The following is a 12593-nucleotide window of genomic DNA, read 5'->3' on the forward strand; positions in this document are numbered from 1 at the left end:
TTGTTCTAGTGAGCTGTTTGTGTCCGAGGGAGCATTCATAGCATGGTTGCACTATATCTGTAGCCTCACTGCTTGGTAACAGACGACGTTAATCCGCCCGGACCAGGCAGTGCTCCAAATCTGGCTAAAAGAGCCTGTCTCTGCAATAAAAAAGTGTCTAGTATAAACCCCAAATTACGCCCATGGCCACTGAAACAAATGCCAAAGACAAGCGGTCAGGGCTCCGTGTTCAGTCATTGGGAAGTTTCGGGTGGCCATAGCCTGGTCTGGTGAGGGGGTGCTCTTTGTGTCCCAAAAGATATCCATAAGTAAGGGGGAGTTGAACACCAAGGGACGCCTATTGCCGCTGAAACGAATGCTCAAGTAACACTCTGGCTTCTGGATGTGTGTCAGGTTCCTGTCGTTTCCCTCTTTTCGTTGTGTTTGTTCGCGGTCTAGTTTGTTGAAAGTATGAAAGAACGTCTTTAACAGTGCATTTCTTTCTAGGGCCCTTCGTGGCTGCTTTTATCATCTCTAACAGCACATCCACCAGCCAGGCATGTCGCTGTTTTCCGCTATCCACTAATACCACCCAGCCCTCTCGCAGCATCCCTCGAAATATGAAGCTGTCAAAGCGGAGGCATGCGCAGCTGCGGACTTCTCATGCCTCGAGTAAGCGGCTTGAGCCCTGAGGGTTCCCAACCCAAGTTCTCTCACGACTCACGCACCGCCCTCTGGAAGCCTCCTCCATCGGAGAGGGGATAATGCCGGTGAAGATCAAAAGAGGATTCCCATCGAATGGTGGGCCTCCGCCTGTGAGGCAGTCACGGCGTGCAGGACTTTACCTCGTACTTTCTCGCCATTGTTTCTCAAACCGACCAAGGCCCAACCTTCCATCCATAAATTCACCCCTTTTCCATCTCTTACGTTCCCGAGCGACTATTCTGGACAAGCACCCCAGGCGCTATCAACGGATATGAGGACCTTCTTCGCCAACGCAGCGTTCTATCTGCCAGCAGCGGAGTTTACCTATCAACCTTAGGAACGCTGGTGCTGTCAAATTGTTCTCATTGTTCTCTAAGAGCTAAAGATGGCCCGTGTCCGCGTGCAGGCACCCTTTTACGGAAATAAAAGACGCGGAAAGATATGTGGCACTGTGCGCTGATGCCATTCCTTCATATCTGCAGCTGGACGATGTAAACATGCGCTGACGCGCGATGTAATATTGATAGCACATTTTGGCGTCCAGATAAAATATATTGTCTGGATCACCTAGACGTGCGCTAACATACATACGCGCATACACGCATACACAAATGCACTACACACATGCAGGCGTGTATACTGGTGAGAGCACTGTTACTGTTTTCGGAAAAAAAAATAGTAGGTTTATTATCATAAGATAGCACTTACCGATTCCGATTGGGTACTTCGTTATAAATAGGTCCACCATAAACTTTATGAGGTCTACATCCTGAAAAGGCCATGACATTTTTTTAAGCAACAGCGTTAACATTAAACATAAGCCGTATGAGCGAACTTTTTTGCGTGACCGACAGGCCCAACAATATATTTTACTATGATCTTTTAACTCCCCTTTTCCCATATGGAGAGAGAGAGAGAGAGAGAGAGAGAGAGAGAGAGAGAGAGAGAGAGAGAGAGAGAGAGAGAGAGAGAGAGAGAGAGAGAGAGAGAGAGAGAGAGAGAGAGAGAGAGAGAGAGAGAGAGCGCTACACTGCGCTATTTATTGCTCCGCCCAACGATGCATCCTTCGATTTCTCGTTTTGAAGCGAGAAGTTGCCACGTTGCATATGTAACTAACCATCCGGCATGTTTAATTAGGCTGATGCGTCTAAGAGCATACATGTTGCTATTACATGCATCAGCTTAGTTGAATAGACCGTAAGATCATATATTGAAGTTTAAGATCGAGGATTCGCGTGGTGGAGTGAGGCTTCATTTTTTGCGGGTTACTTGTAAAGGAAAGGAAATGAGTAGCGCGTGAAGAGAACAAGCTGCAAAAAAAAAAAAAAAACTTAAATTATGCATGGCGGCATCGCAAGAACTGTCGCGGATCGCGACGTAAGAAAGGAGCCCGACAGCCGGTCGCCCGTTCGATGCGCTGATCACGAACCAACTGCCCCGAGCACGAGGCGCGAGCTATGCCCGTACCCGCGTGCCCGTGCAGCCCTGCCTCTTTTATTCATTATCCACAACACACTCCCCCCGCCGCCAAGGTGCGCATGTGGCTTCCAAAGGGAGAGCAAATGTACCCATGAACGATGGCTGAAAAAGGCACTCAGAGGCGCGCTGCGAATTTCAGCAGGGGAGAAACGGAACGAGTCACAGGCAAGGAAAGGTACTTGTAGAGACCATCGTGAACATGCCTGCACCCTGAGTCCGCCGACACAATGAGGATGCGCCGGCAAACGGGAGGCAAGACGCAAACGCAGACCAAGGGGTTCATAACCTGCCGCCTAGTCATCCTTAGCACCACGAGAACAGATCCGTCACTATCATCTTATTCAGCTCGCTGCGGGCGGATTCTTTTGATCCTGCCTATCAACATCCCTTCATCATCCTCATTGGGTGACCTTGGTGTGGCTGATGGCAACGGAGCAACGAGGTACTTCTGGTAATGGCTGGCAGCAAGATGATACCCCGGTGTCTCTATCGCCGTCCTTGTCGCCTGCCGGTTCGCCGCTGCCACCGGGATCGTACGGGAATTCGAACGGCATCCGAAATGCCAAGGTGACCACGCAGTAGCCAACCGCGATCGCCCTCACAAAATGTAGACCACACGACAATGTCCGGGAACTCTGTGTCCTGTCTGGTCACCCCCTAGCCCTCCGTAGCCACCAGGATCATAGGGAAATTCCACGTGCTTGCGGCCCAGTTTTCGGTTAACGGGCGCAGTCGTGTACCCCTTGCAGGCATGTGCGTCGCTAGTACAGTGCGGCGTGGCTGGTAGCTGGGCACCAGTGATCACTCCTTGTCGTGAGCTGCACGGATCCTGATCATGAGCTGCGCAACCGTGCGTCCGGAACGGTGATCGTGGCAGCGGATGGTGTGGCTTCCAGGAGCTTCCCAGGGGGCCGCCAAGCGCGGCAGTTGAAGCTGCCCGGTTGCCGTTCACGAGCTCGCCGCAACAAGGGTCGTCTGACGGCTCGTGAGATTCAACTCGGAAGGCCGGTGCGCCGATCAGAGTCGAGGATACCAGGAAGCGCTGACGCCTGCTGAGATCCCAACGGAGAAGCCAGCGCCCGGAGCGATGCGGCCACGGTCGTACAAGTGGGAACGGCGCCCGCTCGTGACACTTAACCACATGCTCTCTCAGCAAGGCACTCCCCCGAGCGGCAGCGATGTCCGAAGCATCAAGGAGCATCACGCTGGACGGGTTCGCATCACCGTACATCGTGGTCATGGGGTCCTTGGAGAGGTCAGTTCCGTGGCCATCCTGAACGACGACGCAGTCACCGTAGGGCGGGCGACTGGGTACACCCACTTGTGCCTCAGTGGAATCTGTCGTGCTCTCCGCTGGCCTCACTGGCGGGTCAGACTCGTCGACAGCTGTAAGGACGTTCCGATGGCCAGAAACGCACGGCTCACACGCAGCGGGAATGTTCACCACCTTGTCAGCCTCCGCGGCTATCCTGCTCTCACCGGAGGGCACCACGGTGTTGCCGTGCCGGATGACGGCGGAGTAATGGTTTAGTGCTCCGGTGCTCCCAGCAGCCAATGGCGAAGGATGGCCTGGTGCGTGCGACGAGGCGTCAAAGACGACTCGAAGTTTAGTAGTGACTGCATCTTGTCGGACCACTCCATGATGCGGCATGTAATATGTATTTGGCGTCCCGCGCGTTCCTTGAGCGGGTACTCGCTCCGCATGGCCCTCCTTAAAATAATCACGTATTGTCTTGTCACACTGTGACAACAAGTCCGGTCGGCTGCGGAAACGCCTGAGCTGCATGCGCAATCGCTGCTCCGCAAGTGCATAGTTGTCATGGTGGGCCTCCAGTTCTGGCTCTTGAATCAGAAGTGGGACTTCGTAGCGCCCGTCCTGCTTGCGGATTTCCCGTTCAAACTGCTTCGTGGCCTCGGCGTCTAGTCCAGGCCCTTCTGCCGTTTCCTTGATGCCAATGGCTTCTAAGCGCCACAGATCTGACGGGTTCATCTCCTCCTCGGGGTTGCTTCCCGATGGGTCCGCGTGAGCGATGAACATTGCGCAGGATGGTTCGGATGCGCCATGGCTGCCGTTGTCAAGGTCGGCTCCCTGGACAGTCCACCCGAAGATTGTTTCGGCTGCCGTGAGGTGAGGGGTAAGGCGTGATATTCTTCCCGACGACACCTTCCAGTACGAATCGGAGCCAATGAGGATGCTGACTCGATCCTCCATGTGGGTGTCCGTCAGCCGAACGTCTGCAGCAGTCAGGTTGCGCCCTGCCATCTTACTCAGGACTTCTGCGTTTACAGGTGGACTTGTCACCGCGCAAATTTCGGGGACCTCCAAAGCCTCGATGGTGATGCGTCTCCCGCCGTGCTGACTCTTCAGAGTGATTGCGACGCGATTGCATCGCACGGATGACCTCGGACGGGAGTCTCCAAAGGTAACGAGCGACAAGTCCTCAACACCCCGAACTGGGCAACGCAGTGTACGTGACAGGTCACGCCGAATAAACGTGCGCTGACTGCCGGAATCCAACAGTATGCGGACTATCAGCTTGTGGCTGGCTCCAATCGCCCACGCCCTCCCGGTTTGCAGGTAGATACGCGCCGCGGTGCAGGCTGCGGACGATGCGGACGTGACGCTAGGAGTTGCCTGTCCGTGGTTCGGCGCGGTGACCTGACCACCTTCGGCCATTCGAATTCGTCCATTCGCAGCTGCCTGCGGCGGGTGTTCTATGTCGCATAGAACTGTGAGATGCCCTTTGGAGCAACGGACGCAAACCAACGACCTCGACAGCCTGCAGCACCGGGCAAAGTGACCCTTCTTGCCGCAACGGAAGCAGCGTCCCCCGGTTCGTAACTTGCGGCGCTTTTCTTGAGGCGACATCGGTACCGTGCACTCTGCTATACGGTGGTCTGCCGCACATAGAGGGCACTGCCGCTGTGATGGTTGTGACCGTGGTTCCGCCCTCGTCGGAGGCATCGAAGCACCCGCTGGTAAGGCCGCAGCCGATGGAAGGCCCCAATCGGAAGTTGGGGCTTCGCGCGTTTCGTGAGGGCGCCGCTCTGTAACCCTGGGAAGGTCGAAGTGGCCTTCCTCGCGGACTTCTACCTGGATGCGCAGGAAGTCCAGTATTTCGTCCACTTGCTTCGCCCTTTCCGACGAGCTGGCTCTCTCGCTCACTTGCCTCGCACTTCCGGACGAGCTGGCTGCTCCGTCCGACGAGGATGCCTCCTTAGCCCTCTGCCGGTACAGGATCCCGAGGTCGGGTGGCAGGGCCTTCATCAGTACACGATGGAGGACCACCGCGTACTCCGTCGCCGCTACTCCCAGACTCTTCAGAGCGTTTACACGGAAGGATATCTGGTCGTAGAGGTCTCGGAGTTTTCCGACCTCTGAAGAGCTCCGCACAGGGGCCAAGGCGAGCAAGCTGTCGATATGGTCCTCAACGAGTAGGTCGGTCCGGCCAAATCGGGCGGTGAGGGTGCCTATCGCCACGTCGTAGTTGGCCTCCGCGAGTCGGATCCCTTCGATTGCCGCCTTCGCCTTGCCCGTCAAGTACGATGTTAAATACTTGAATTTCTCGATGCGAGCCAAGGCGGGATTGCTGTGAATGGTGGCATCGAAATGGTCCCAAAACGCTTGCCAGCTCCGTCGGTCGCCAGAAAATGTGGGGATGTGCAGCTTGGGCAGCGCGGCGAAGCGCGTGCTGGCGATAACGGGAGAGACCGCCGGCTGACGCAGGCTGGTGCTCGAGGCGTCGTCCGGGCGATCTCCCGTTCCCGAACCCCCAGCGACGGCGTGTGGGGTATCAGCGGGCCTTGTGGCAAACTCGACGCGCGCCCGAATGTCCACCACCTTAGCGTCGTAATCCCACGAGGCAACCAGATCCGCCTCGAAGTCCTCCTCGCTGAGGCCCTCCTGAATCTTCTGGTCGAGAGCCTTCATCTCCTCATACCTCATGTTGACGAGGTTCAGAGGTCCTTGAAAAGCAACGGCAGACGTGGCCGGATCCAGAAGCAGCGATTCAATGGTGGCAATCCCCTTGGTTATTGCGGCCCGAACGGCCCCACGGTGGCGGCGGACCTTGTCCATAGCAGGAGACTCGGCCAAACCAGGCGACCCGGTGTCCTCGGCACGAGCAGCGGCGGCGGACAGCATTCGATGACGACGCTGGCGTTATGGCGCAGCCTCCTGGGAATCCCAGGCCTTGCGTCCTCGCTGTCTGCGCCGCGTCAAGTCAGGTCTGCTCGTGGGTCGGCTCCCGGGTTTCGCGGCACCAGAATGTCGCGGATCGCGACGTAAGAAAGGAGCCCGACAGCCGGTCGCCCGTTCGATGCGCTGATCACGAACCAACTGCCCCGAGCACGAGGCGCGAGCTATGCCCGTACCCGCGTGCCCGTGCAGCCCTGCCTCTTTTATTCATTATCCACAACAAGAACTTCGTTCTTTCTCTTTCTTTCTTTCTTCTCAGAAAGAACTTCTCTTTCTGAGAAGTTCTTTCTCAATGCAATTGTTTAAATATTCTGTGCGCGTGTTAATCTGTTGCGCATATTTATGCCCATCATTATGCATTGACTTGTAGACATCTTTCTATTATGCGTCAGCTCCATTAGTAGCAAATCACTTGCGCATGCGCACATGCAGGCGTACTGGTAAAGAAAGGAGGGGGTGTATTTACAAATAACCCTGTATTCCACAGCGGAGGACATTCAAATAATAAAAAAAGGTAGAAATCGAATATAAAAAGGCTGACAAGGGGCGTTTCACTCTTTGAGTGCTTTTAAAAGGAGTAAAAGAAGAAAAAAGGAAGGAGGAATGCAGGAATAAAAAAATGCGTTCGAATTTATTGTGATTCGGTGATACAAAAAAAATTTGTCGTTAAGGCAACAGTGTTAAGGCCGCAAATTGGAGCTATATTACGAAAATAATAAAATAACAACAGCCCACACGGCAAAACTCAGCGAATAAATATTTAAATGTAAACCAAATGTCTCCTTTGATAATGCAATTTCTAATAAGACTCGTAAGTCATGTTTGGTAATGAAAGCCACAAGTAGTTAGCCCTCAGGGGATTTAAACTCCCATGTAGTTAACATAGTACAACTTTGTTTTATGATGAAGAACTAATGTTTCATATCTCATTTAACTCAATTTCGGCGCCGAAGAGTGTTTTCACAAAGTAGGCTCATAATATTCACGAAATTTTAATTTCCCAATGTCAGATGTGACGTCACTCGGGACGCGGAGAAAAGAGTACTCAGGGTGTTAGAACTGCGCGCTAGCATTAAGGCGGTGAAGACCCAACGGTACCATGACAACAGCCTGGTCATGTTTATTTCCGGCAACTTTTGTCGCTGGTTGCAAAACCCCGTGATGTGGCAGGGGTACCGCAAAAAAAAAAAAAAAAAAAAGTGGTTAGTGAGTAACCCCTATTTAATCATTTTTGCTCACTATAATTGTCTGAAATTTACGTTAAAATTGGCATTATTGCTGTCCCGGCAGTTTTTGGAGTGACCCAAACTTGTATTTTATCTTCGTGGCCCCTTACAATAAAGCCTGGGCATTGCTTTTGGTGTCACGTGTTCTTGAAATGCAGGTGTCATAAATACGTGTTGGTGATATCAGCAGCAAACGCCGTAATAATGTTACGCATATGGGCGTTTACGTATTATCCTTGAACATTTAAACAAACTCGAAGCTTTACGTCACACACTGTGATCTGCTCAAACCGCTTGGAGACAGCTCATCTAAACAATTTGTCTGCTTCTGACCATAGTGACGTACGTCTGTCTCCGATAGATCGAATAACTGCGGAGAACTACTCTGCATACTGTATATCAAAAACAAGACCAACTGTTACCAAGCATGCGGGATACTGAGTCCGCCAGGACGTACCACGTTGCTGAGGCCGCAGTCGGTGCAGTCGACCAGGATAGTAATTTTCTTGGCGCCGCACTCGTTGTATAGTTTCTCCGCGAAGAAGACGAACATCTTCTTCATGGTATCCGGCTCTGTGAAGCCCTTCGAGAAGTTCTTGTTTCGAAGAACCACTGGAATTGCCGTTTAAGAAATAACCGTGAACATACTAGTTTCCCCCCCTAAAGTTGTTAGACAAGCTCATTAGTATCCACCCCTTAGTCCGTCCATCCATCCATCCATCCATCCATCCATCCATCCATCCATCCATCCATCCATCCATCCATCCATCCATCCATCCATCCATCCATCCATCCATCCATCCATCCATCCATCCATCCATCTATCCATCCATCCATCCATCCATCCGTGCGTCCGTCCGCCCGTCCGTCCGTCCGTCCATCCATTTGATTTTTAAAGAGCAAAGGATGAGAAAAAGTTCCACAAAACATTTTTTTACATTTATATGTGCCTGCTGTCTCAGTGTTTGTTTCAGAAAAACGCTTGAGAAAGCTGCACCACTCCCACGTTTTACTATTCAATATTTGTGATATCGCAAAATCTAGAGCGGAAAGCGTATTAGGAGGCGATACCGATTTTAGCATCTCCTGATAAACCTCTATTACTGCTAGTCATATATTTGTATTCATGAGACTCTAATTTACCAATATAGGCCAACTTGCTCTTAGGCTTAATGTTACTGCACTGTGCAGCAAAATATCGATGCCGGGGCATTTTCATTTCTCGCCACTATCAGAAAAAATAAACCGCCGCAGAAGATGGGGCAGCCGCTGACCTTTTTGATAACACCACCATAATTACTTCTTCAGCCTAGATGCACTCGAGGTTTTCCCTGTTTAGTGCTTCACCGCTGGACAAACCTGTCTGCTCCAATTTTTCTTAATTATCTCCTTCCTCTTTTTTGCCTATTTTCCCTTTCCCACGTGCAGGATAGCAAACTAGGATTTAGCCAGCTTAACTTTCCTGCCTTTCTCCTACATCTTTCCTTCCTTCCTTCCTCCCTTCCTTCCTTCCTTCCTTGGCATAGCCCATGACGCTCGCTTGCTCGCATGATTATTATGGCTGACAGTATATAGTTTCTTTTCACGACACGCTGTAGAACCTTAAAATTTCGCAAAGTGAATTCGAACGGGAAGGTCACATTGGTTTTATTTCGTTCTTATAGGTGACAGAACTAACCTGTTGTACTTTGGTGGAGAGGGCTGTCCGGGTACGTTCCATGGCTTACTAATTAATTTTACGTCTAGTGTCGTTACCTTCGTTTCAATCAGCACGCTAACAAGCTGTCTCAGAAAAGTTGGTTCATCTACTTTCAACCTTCGTGCAAACCAATTGTAACACAGAAAGTATGCTACTTAGTCCCACATGTTTTTTTTGTGGCATGCACGCACTGCTGCGCGTTTCTTCGGCAGATTACGAACAAGCGGTTAGAAATGAGCGAAACACTTGTTAGGGTTGTTTTATTTTTGGGTAGACAGTATTCTATGTGCATAAGCCTCGTAGATCATTTTGGTGTCCATATAAACGCTTCCGTTCCGTTCCGTGGTTATTACCCATGACCATTTTGTACTTTCCAAGAGGGCTTTTTATCTCCATATAACTCCGCGCAAATAACAATGACAAGGAACACGTTGCAGAAGAATATGTTGTTGGGCAGGTGGTTACACGCTGCTCGAGCCTTAACGTCTTCTTTCTACTTACTAGAAAAGTCTAGTAGGTGGTTTCTTACAATTAAGCACTCGCGACATTAAAGCGCGCTTTGCCGTATAGATCGTAGAGCGTTGGGACAACGGCAATACATTCGACGATTTTTGTCATTTTTGGTTCATCTCGCGTGCCACCCATTAGGCGACTTCCGTCTGTGCGGGAGCAGCCGATTTGCGCGCACTCCGCAAGGCGCCTGTTCAGAGAAGCCGGAAGATGTTGCATTATGATAAAGTCGTGTACTTCACGCAAAGACGGAAATATCGACTGAAGAAGCATCCAAAGGAAAGTTACTTGAAATTATTCCTTCGCGAAGGCCGGGCGATACTGATTCGATCTGTGCGGTTCAAGCCAGCCGAACGCAGTGGTTTACGCCGCTAGGGCGATGCTTAAGTTTTGGTTTTGTGCCGCTTTTTTAGGCGAAAGCCTTATATTCCCCATTATAAAGTTGACCTCCACTGACCCCGGCGTCGACACGAAGGTTGCGAAAACCTAAATGAACGAAGGGAGGCCATAAGCGAAGCAAGTTAATTAATCATTTATTAGTGATTGGTTGTAACGATTAGTAAGGTTCGATGAAGGTATATTAAGACTGATTAAGATTAATTGAGGTGTATTATGGTTGTAATTAAGGTGGATGAAGATGAATTAAGACGGATTACGGTGCGCTAAGGTTAGGAAACATTTGTAGGGTTAAGGTAGACAAAAGTGGATTACATTGGGACATAGGTGGAGTAAATGGATTAAGATGGAACAAAGTGTTTTAATATTGATTCAGGCGGAATAGAATGGATTAAACTGGATCAATGATGGTAAAATATCCTGGATGCTGTGTCGAGGTGTGGACGGGTATATAAAATGTACCCGCCGCAATAGCACGCCCGTTTTTAGACTTAAAGCACGTAAGAAGACTTAACTGTCCCAAAAAATTATTTAGTTTCTCTTCGACGCCGTTTTTAAACAAGAAAGCGCGTTTTTCTGAGTGTTTTTTATGTAGTCGCGTTAGGGCCCTGGTTTACGTTGAGATCTTTGTGATTATGTTCCTTTTTCGTTTTTTTCGCAGCTCCACTGGTGACAGCACGTCAAACCATTGACGGCATGACGTCGTTTGTGACGTCGAATGGGTATTCGACGTCGCAAACTGTTGACGTCATGCCACTTGCGACTTCACGCCCCATGCGACGCCATCGCCATGTGAATCACTACCACGTAAACCAATCGTCTCAGCGTATTTTTGTATTATTCACGTGTAATTTTAAGTAAAGAACATGGTGAGGCTTGGTATGAGTACTTGTGTTTTGCCTTGAATGAGCGCTAAGCTTCACGTGCGCTAAGCAATGGCAGCATTTAGGAGCCTTCCCCGGGTGATAGTATTTTCGAAATGTTTTTCATCTTGATACTTTGTCTTCGCGCAACATTATTCAAGGCACTCAAATTGTAATTGCGGTAAGTCGGACAACGTAAACCCACAAATCACAAAACTCGCGGATCGAAATTTGAGCCTTAGGCTCCAAATGTCCAGGTTTTAAAAAAAATGCTTTACGGCTCGCCTTTACTTCTCACACTATAGAAATTGGGGGTGACACCGTATTTTGAATTTGGCAATTCTTCCGTTCTTCTCGCACGAGAAATGAGCTGCTCTTGTACATTTCCACCATGGGATTGGGCAAGGCCACGCGAAAAGCTGGGTGCTAAAGATGGAATAAATGCGATTTTACTAGAACCCCGAAATTGAGTTTATAAATTTTTATTAACAAGGGTACAACAGACAAAGTCTTGCGGACAGGGGTCCCCAAAATCAAAAGACTGCGGCAGGCCATCGATACCGTGACAGGGCCTTCGCATGTACTTAGTCTGCATACATTCAGTCGCATTTACACAAACTTGCTTCTCCCTTCAGATTTTTTTCGATAGGTTATTTTATATTGAAGAATTAAACGACTGAAACTTGTTTCGACTTAGTTTTGACTTTGTTTTATTTGGTGTCGCTATATTCACAAACTATTTTAATACATACATACATACATACGTACGTACGTAAATACATACATACATACATACATACATACATACATACATACATACATACATACATACATACATACATACATACATACATACATACATACATACATACATACATACATACATACATACATACGCATGAACAACTTTCGAAGATATTTAGCCATATTGCCACATTCGAACTGTAACGAGTTTTTGAACATACTTATCTTCCCTGTGAAGAAATCTTGTTATTCTCCACGTGAAGGAGTAGCTTCTTAAAATTAGTTTTTGTGCGGAGGCAGGAAGTTGTGATAGTGAAGAAAAAAGTAAGCAGTTTGACAAAATGAATCAGAATCAAAATTGTAAGAGCCTTATTCTACTAAGGCGGTAAGTTGGGCGATTTGGTTACTGAGTAAGGAAATCATCGTCCTAGCGAACATTGAACAGAGAAATGTTCGCTAGTACGATGATTTCCTTAGCCTTATTCTAATTTGGTTCCTGTATAGTGCTTTATTACGAGTACTATAACGTTTGCGCTAGATGTAACGATACTTATTTTCAACCTGAGCCCTTCTCAAGGAGGCGGAAGGTAGAAGTAAAGTGGCCCACAAAAAAAAAAAAAGTCATACTCACAGATATGGCACCCGGCTTTGTCCTTTCCGTGTGGGTAGATAATGCCTCGTTCGAAAACTTTCCTCGGTATACTATCTTCGGTGAGCTCTACGATCAAAAAAGAAAGAAAACATGCATAGACATTATAGTTAGCGGGAAAACTCGTACGTGAGCATTCACGTCT

At 49.2% G+C, this 12593-nt stretch overlaps 1 protein-coding gene across 1 annotated transcript in view; it reads right to left on the reverse strand.

The window, feature by feature from the left end:
* Positions 1-12593, reverse strand: part of LOC144169432 (motile sperm domain-containing protein 2-like) — a 40500-nt gene that overhangs the window by 11182 nt on the left and 16725 nt on the right. Inside the window, exons 3-5 of the mRNA XM_077698583.1 lie at positions 12431-12517; positions 8045-8199; positions 1393-1453 (exon numbers count right to left, since the gene is read on the reverse strand). Of these exons, the coding sequence (XP_077554709.1) occupies positions 1393-1453; positions 8045-8199; positions 12431-12517 (303 nt within the window). The remainder of the gene's footprint in view (positions 1-1392; positions 1454-8044; positions 8200-12430; positions 12518-12593) is intronic.

This window comes from Haemaphysalis longicornis, unplaced genomic scaffold (assembly GCF_048455015.1).
Source record: "Haemaphysalis longicornis isolate Haplotype H1 unplaced genomic scaffold, Haemaphysalis longicornis Haplotype H1 scaffold_2, whole genome shotgun sequence".
Classification (NCBI taxonomy): domain Eukaryota; kingdom Metazoa; phylum Arthropoda; class Arachnida; order Ixodida; family Ixodidae; genus Haemaphysalis; species Haemaphysalis longicornis.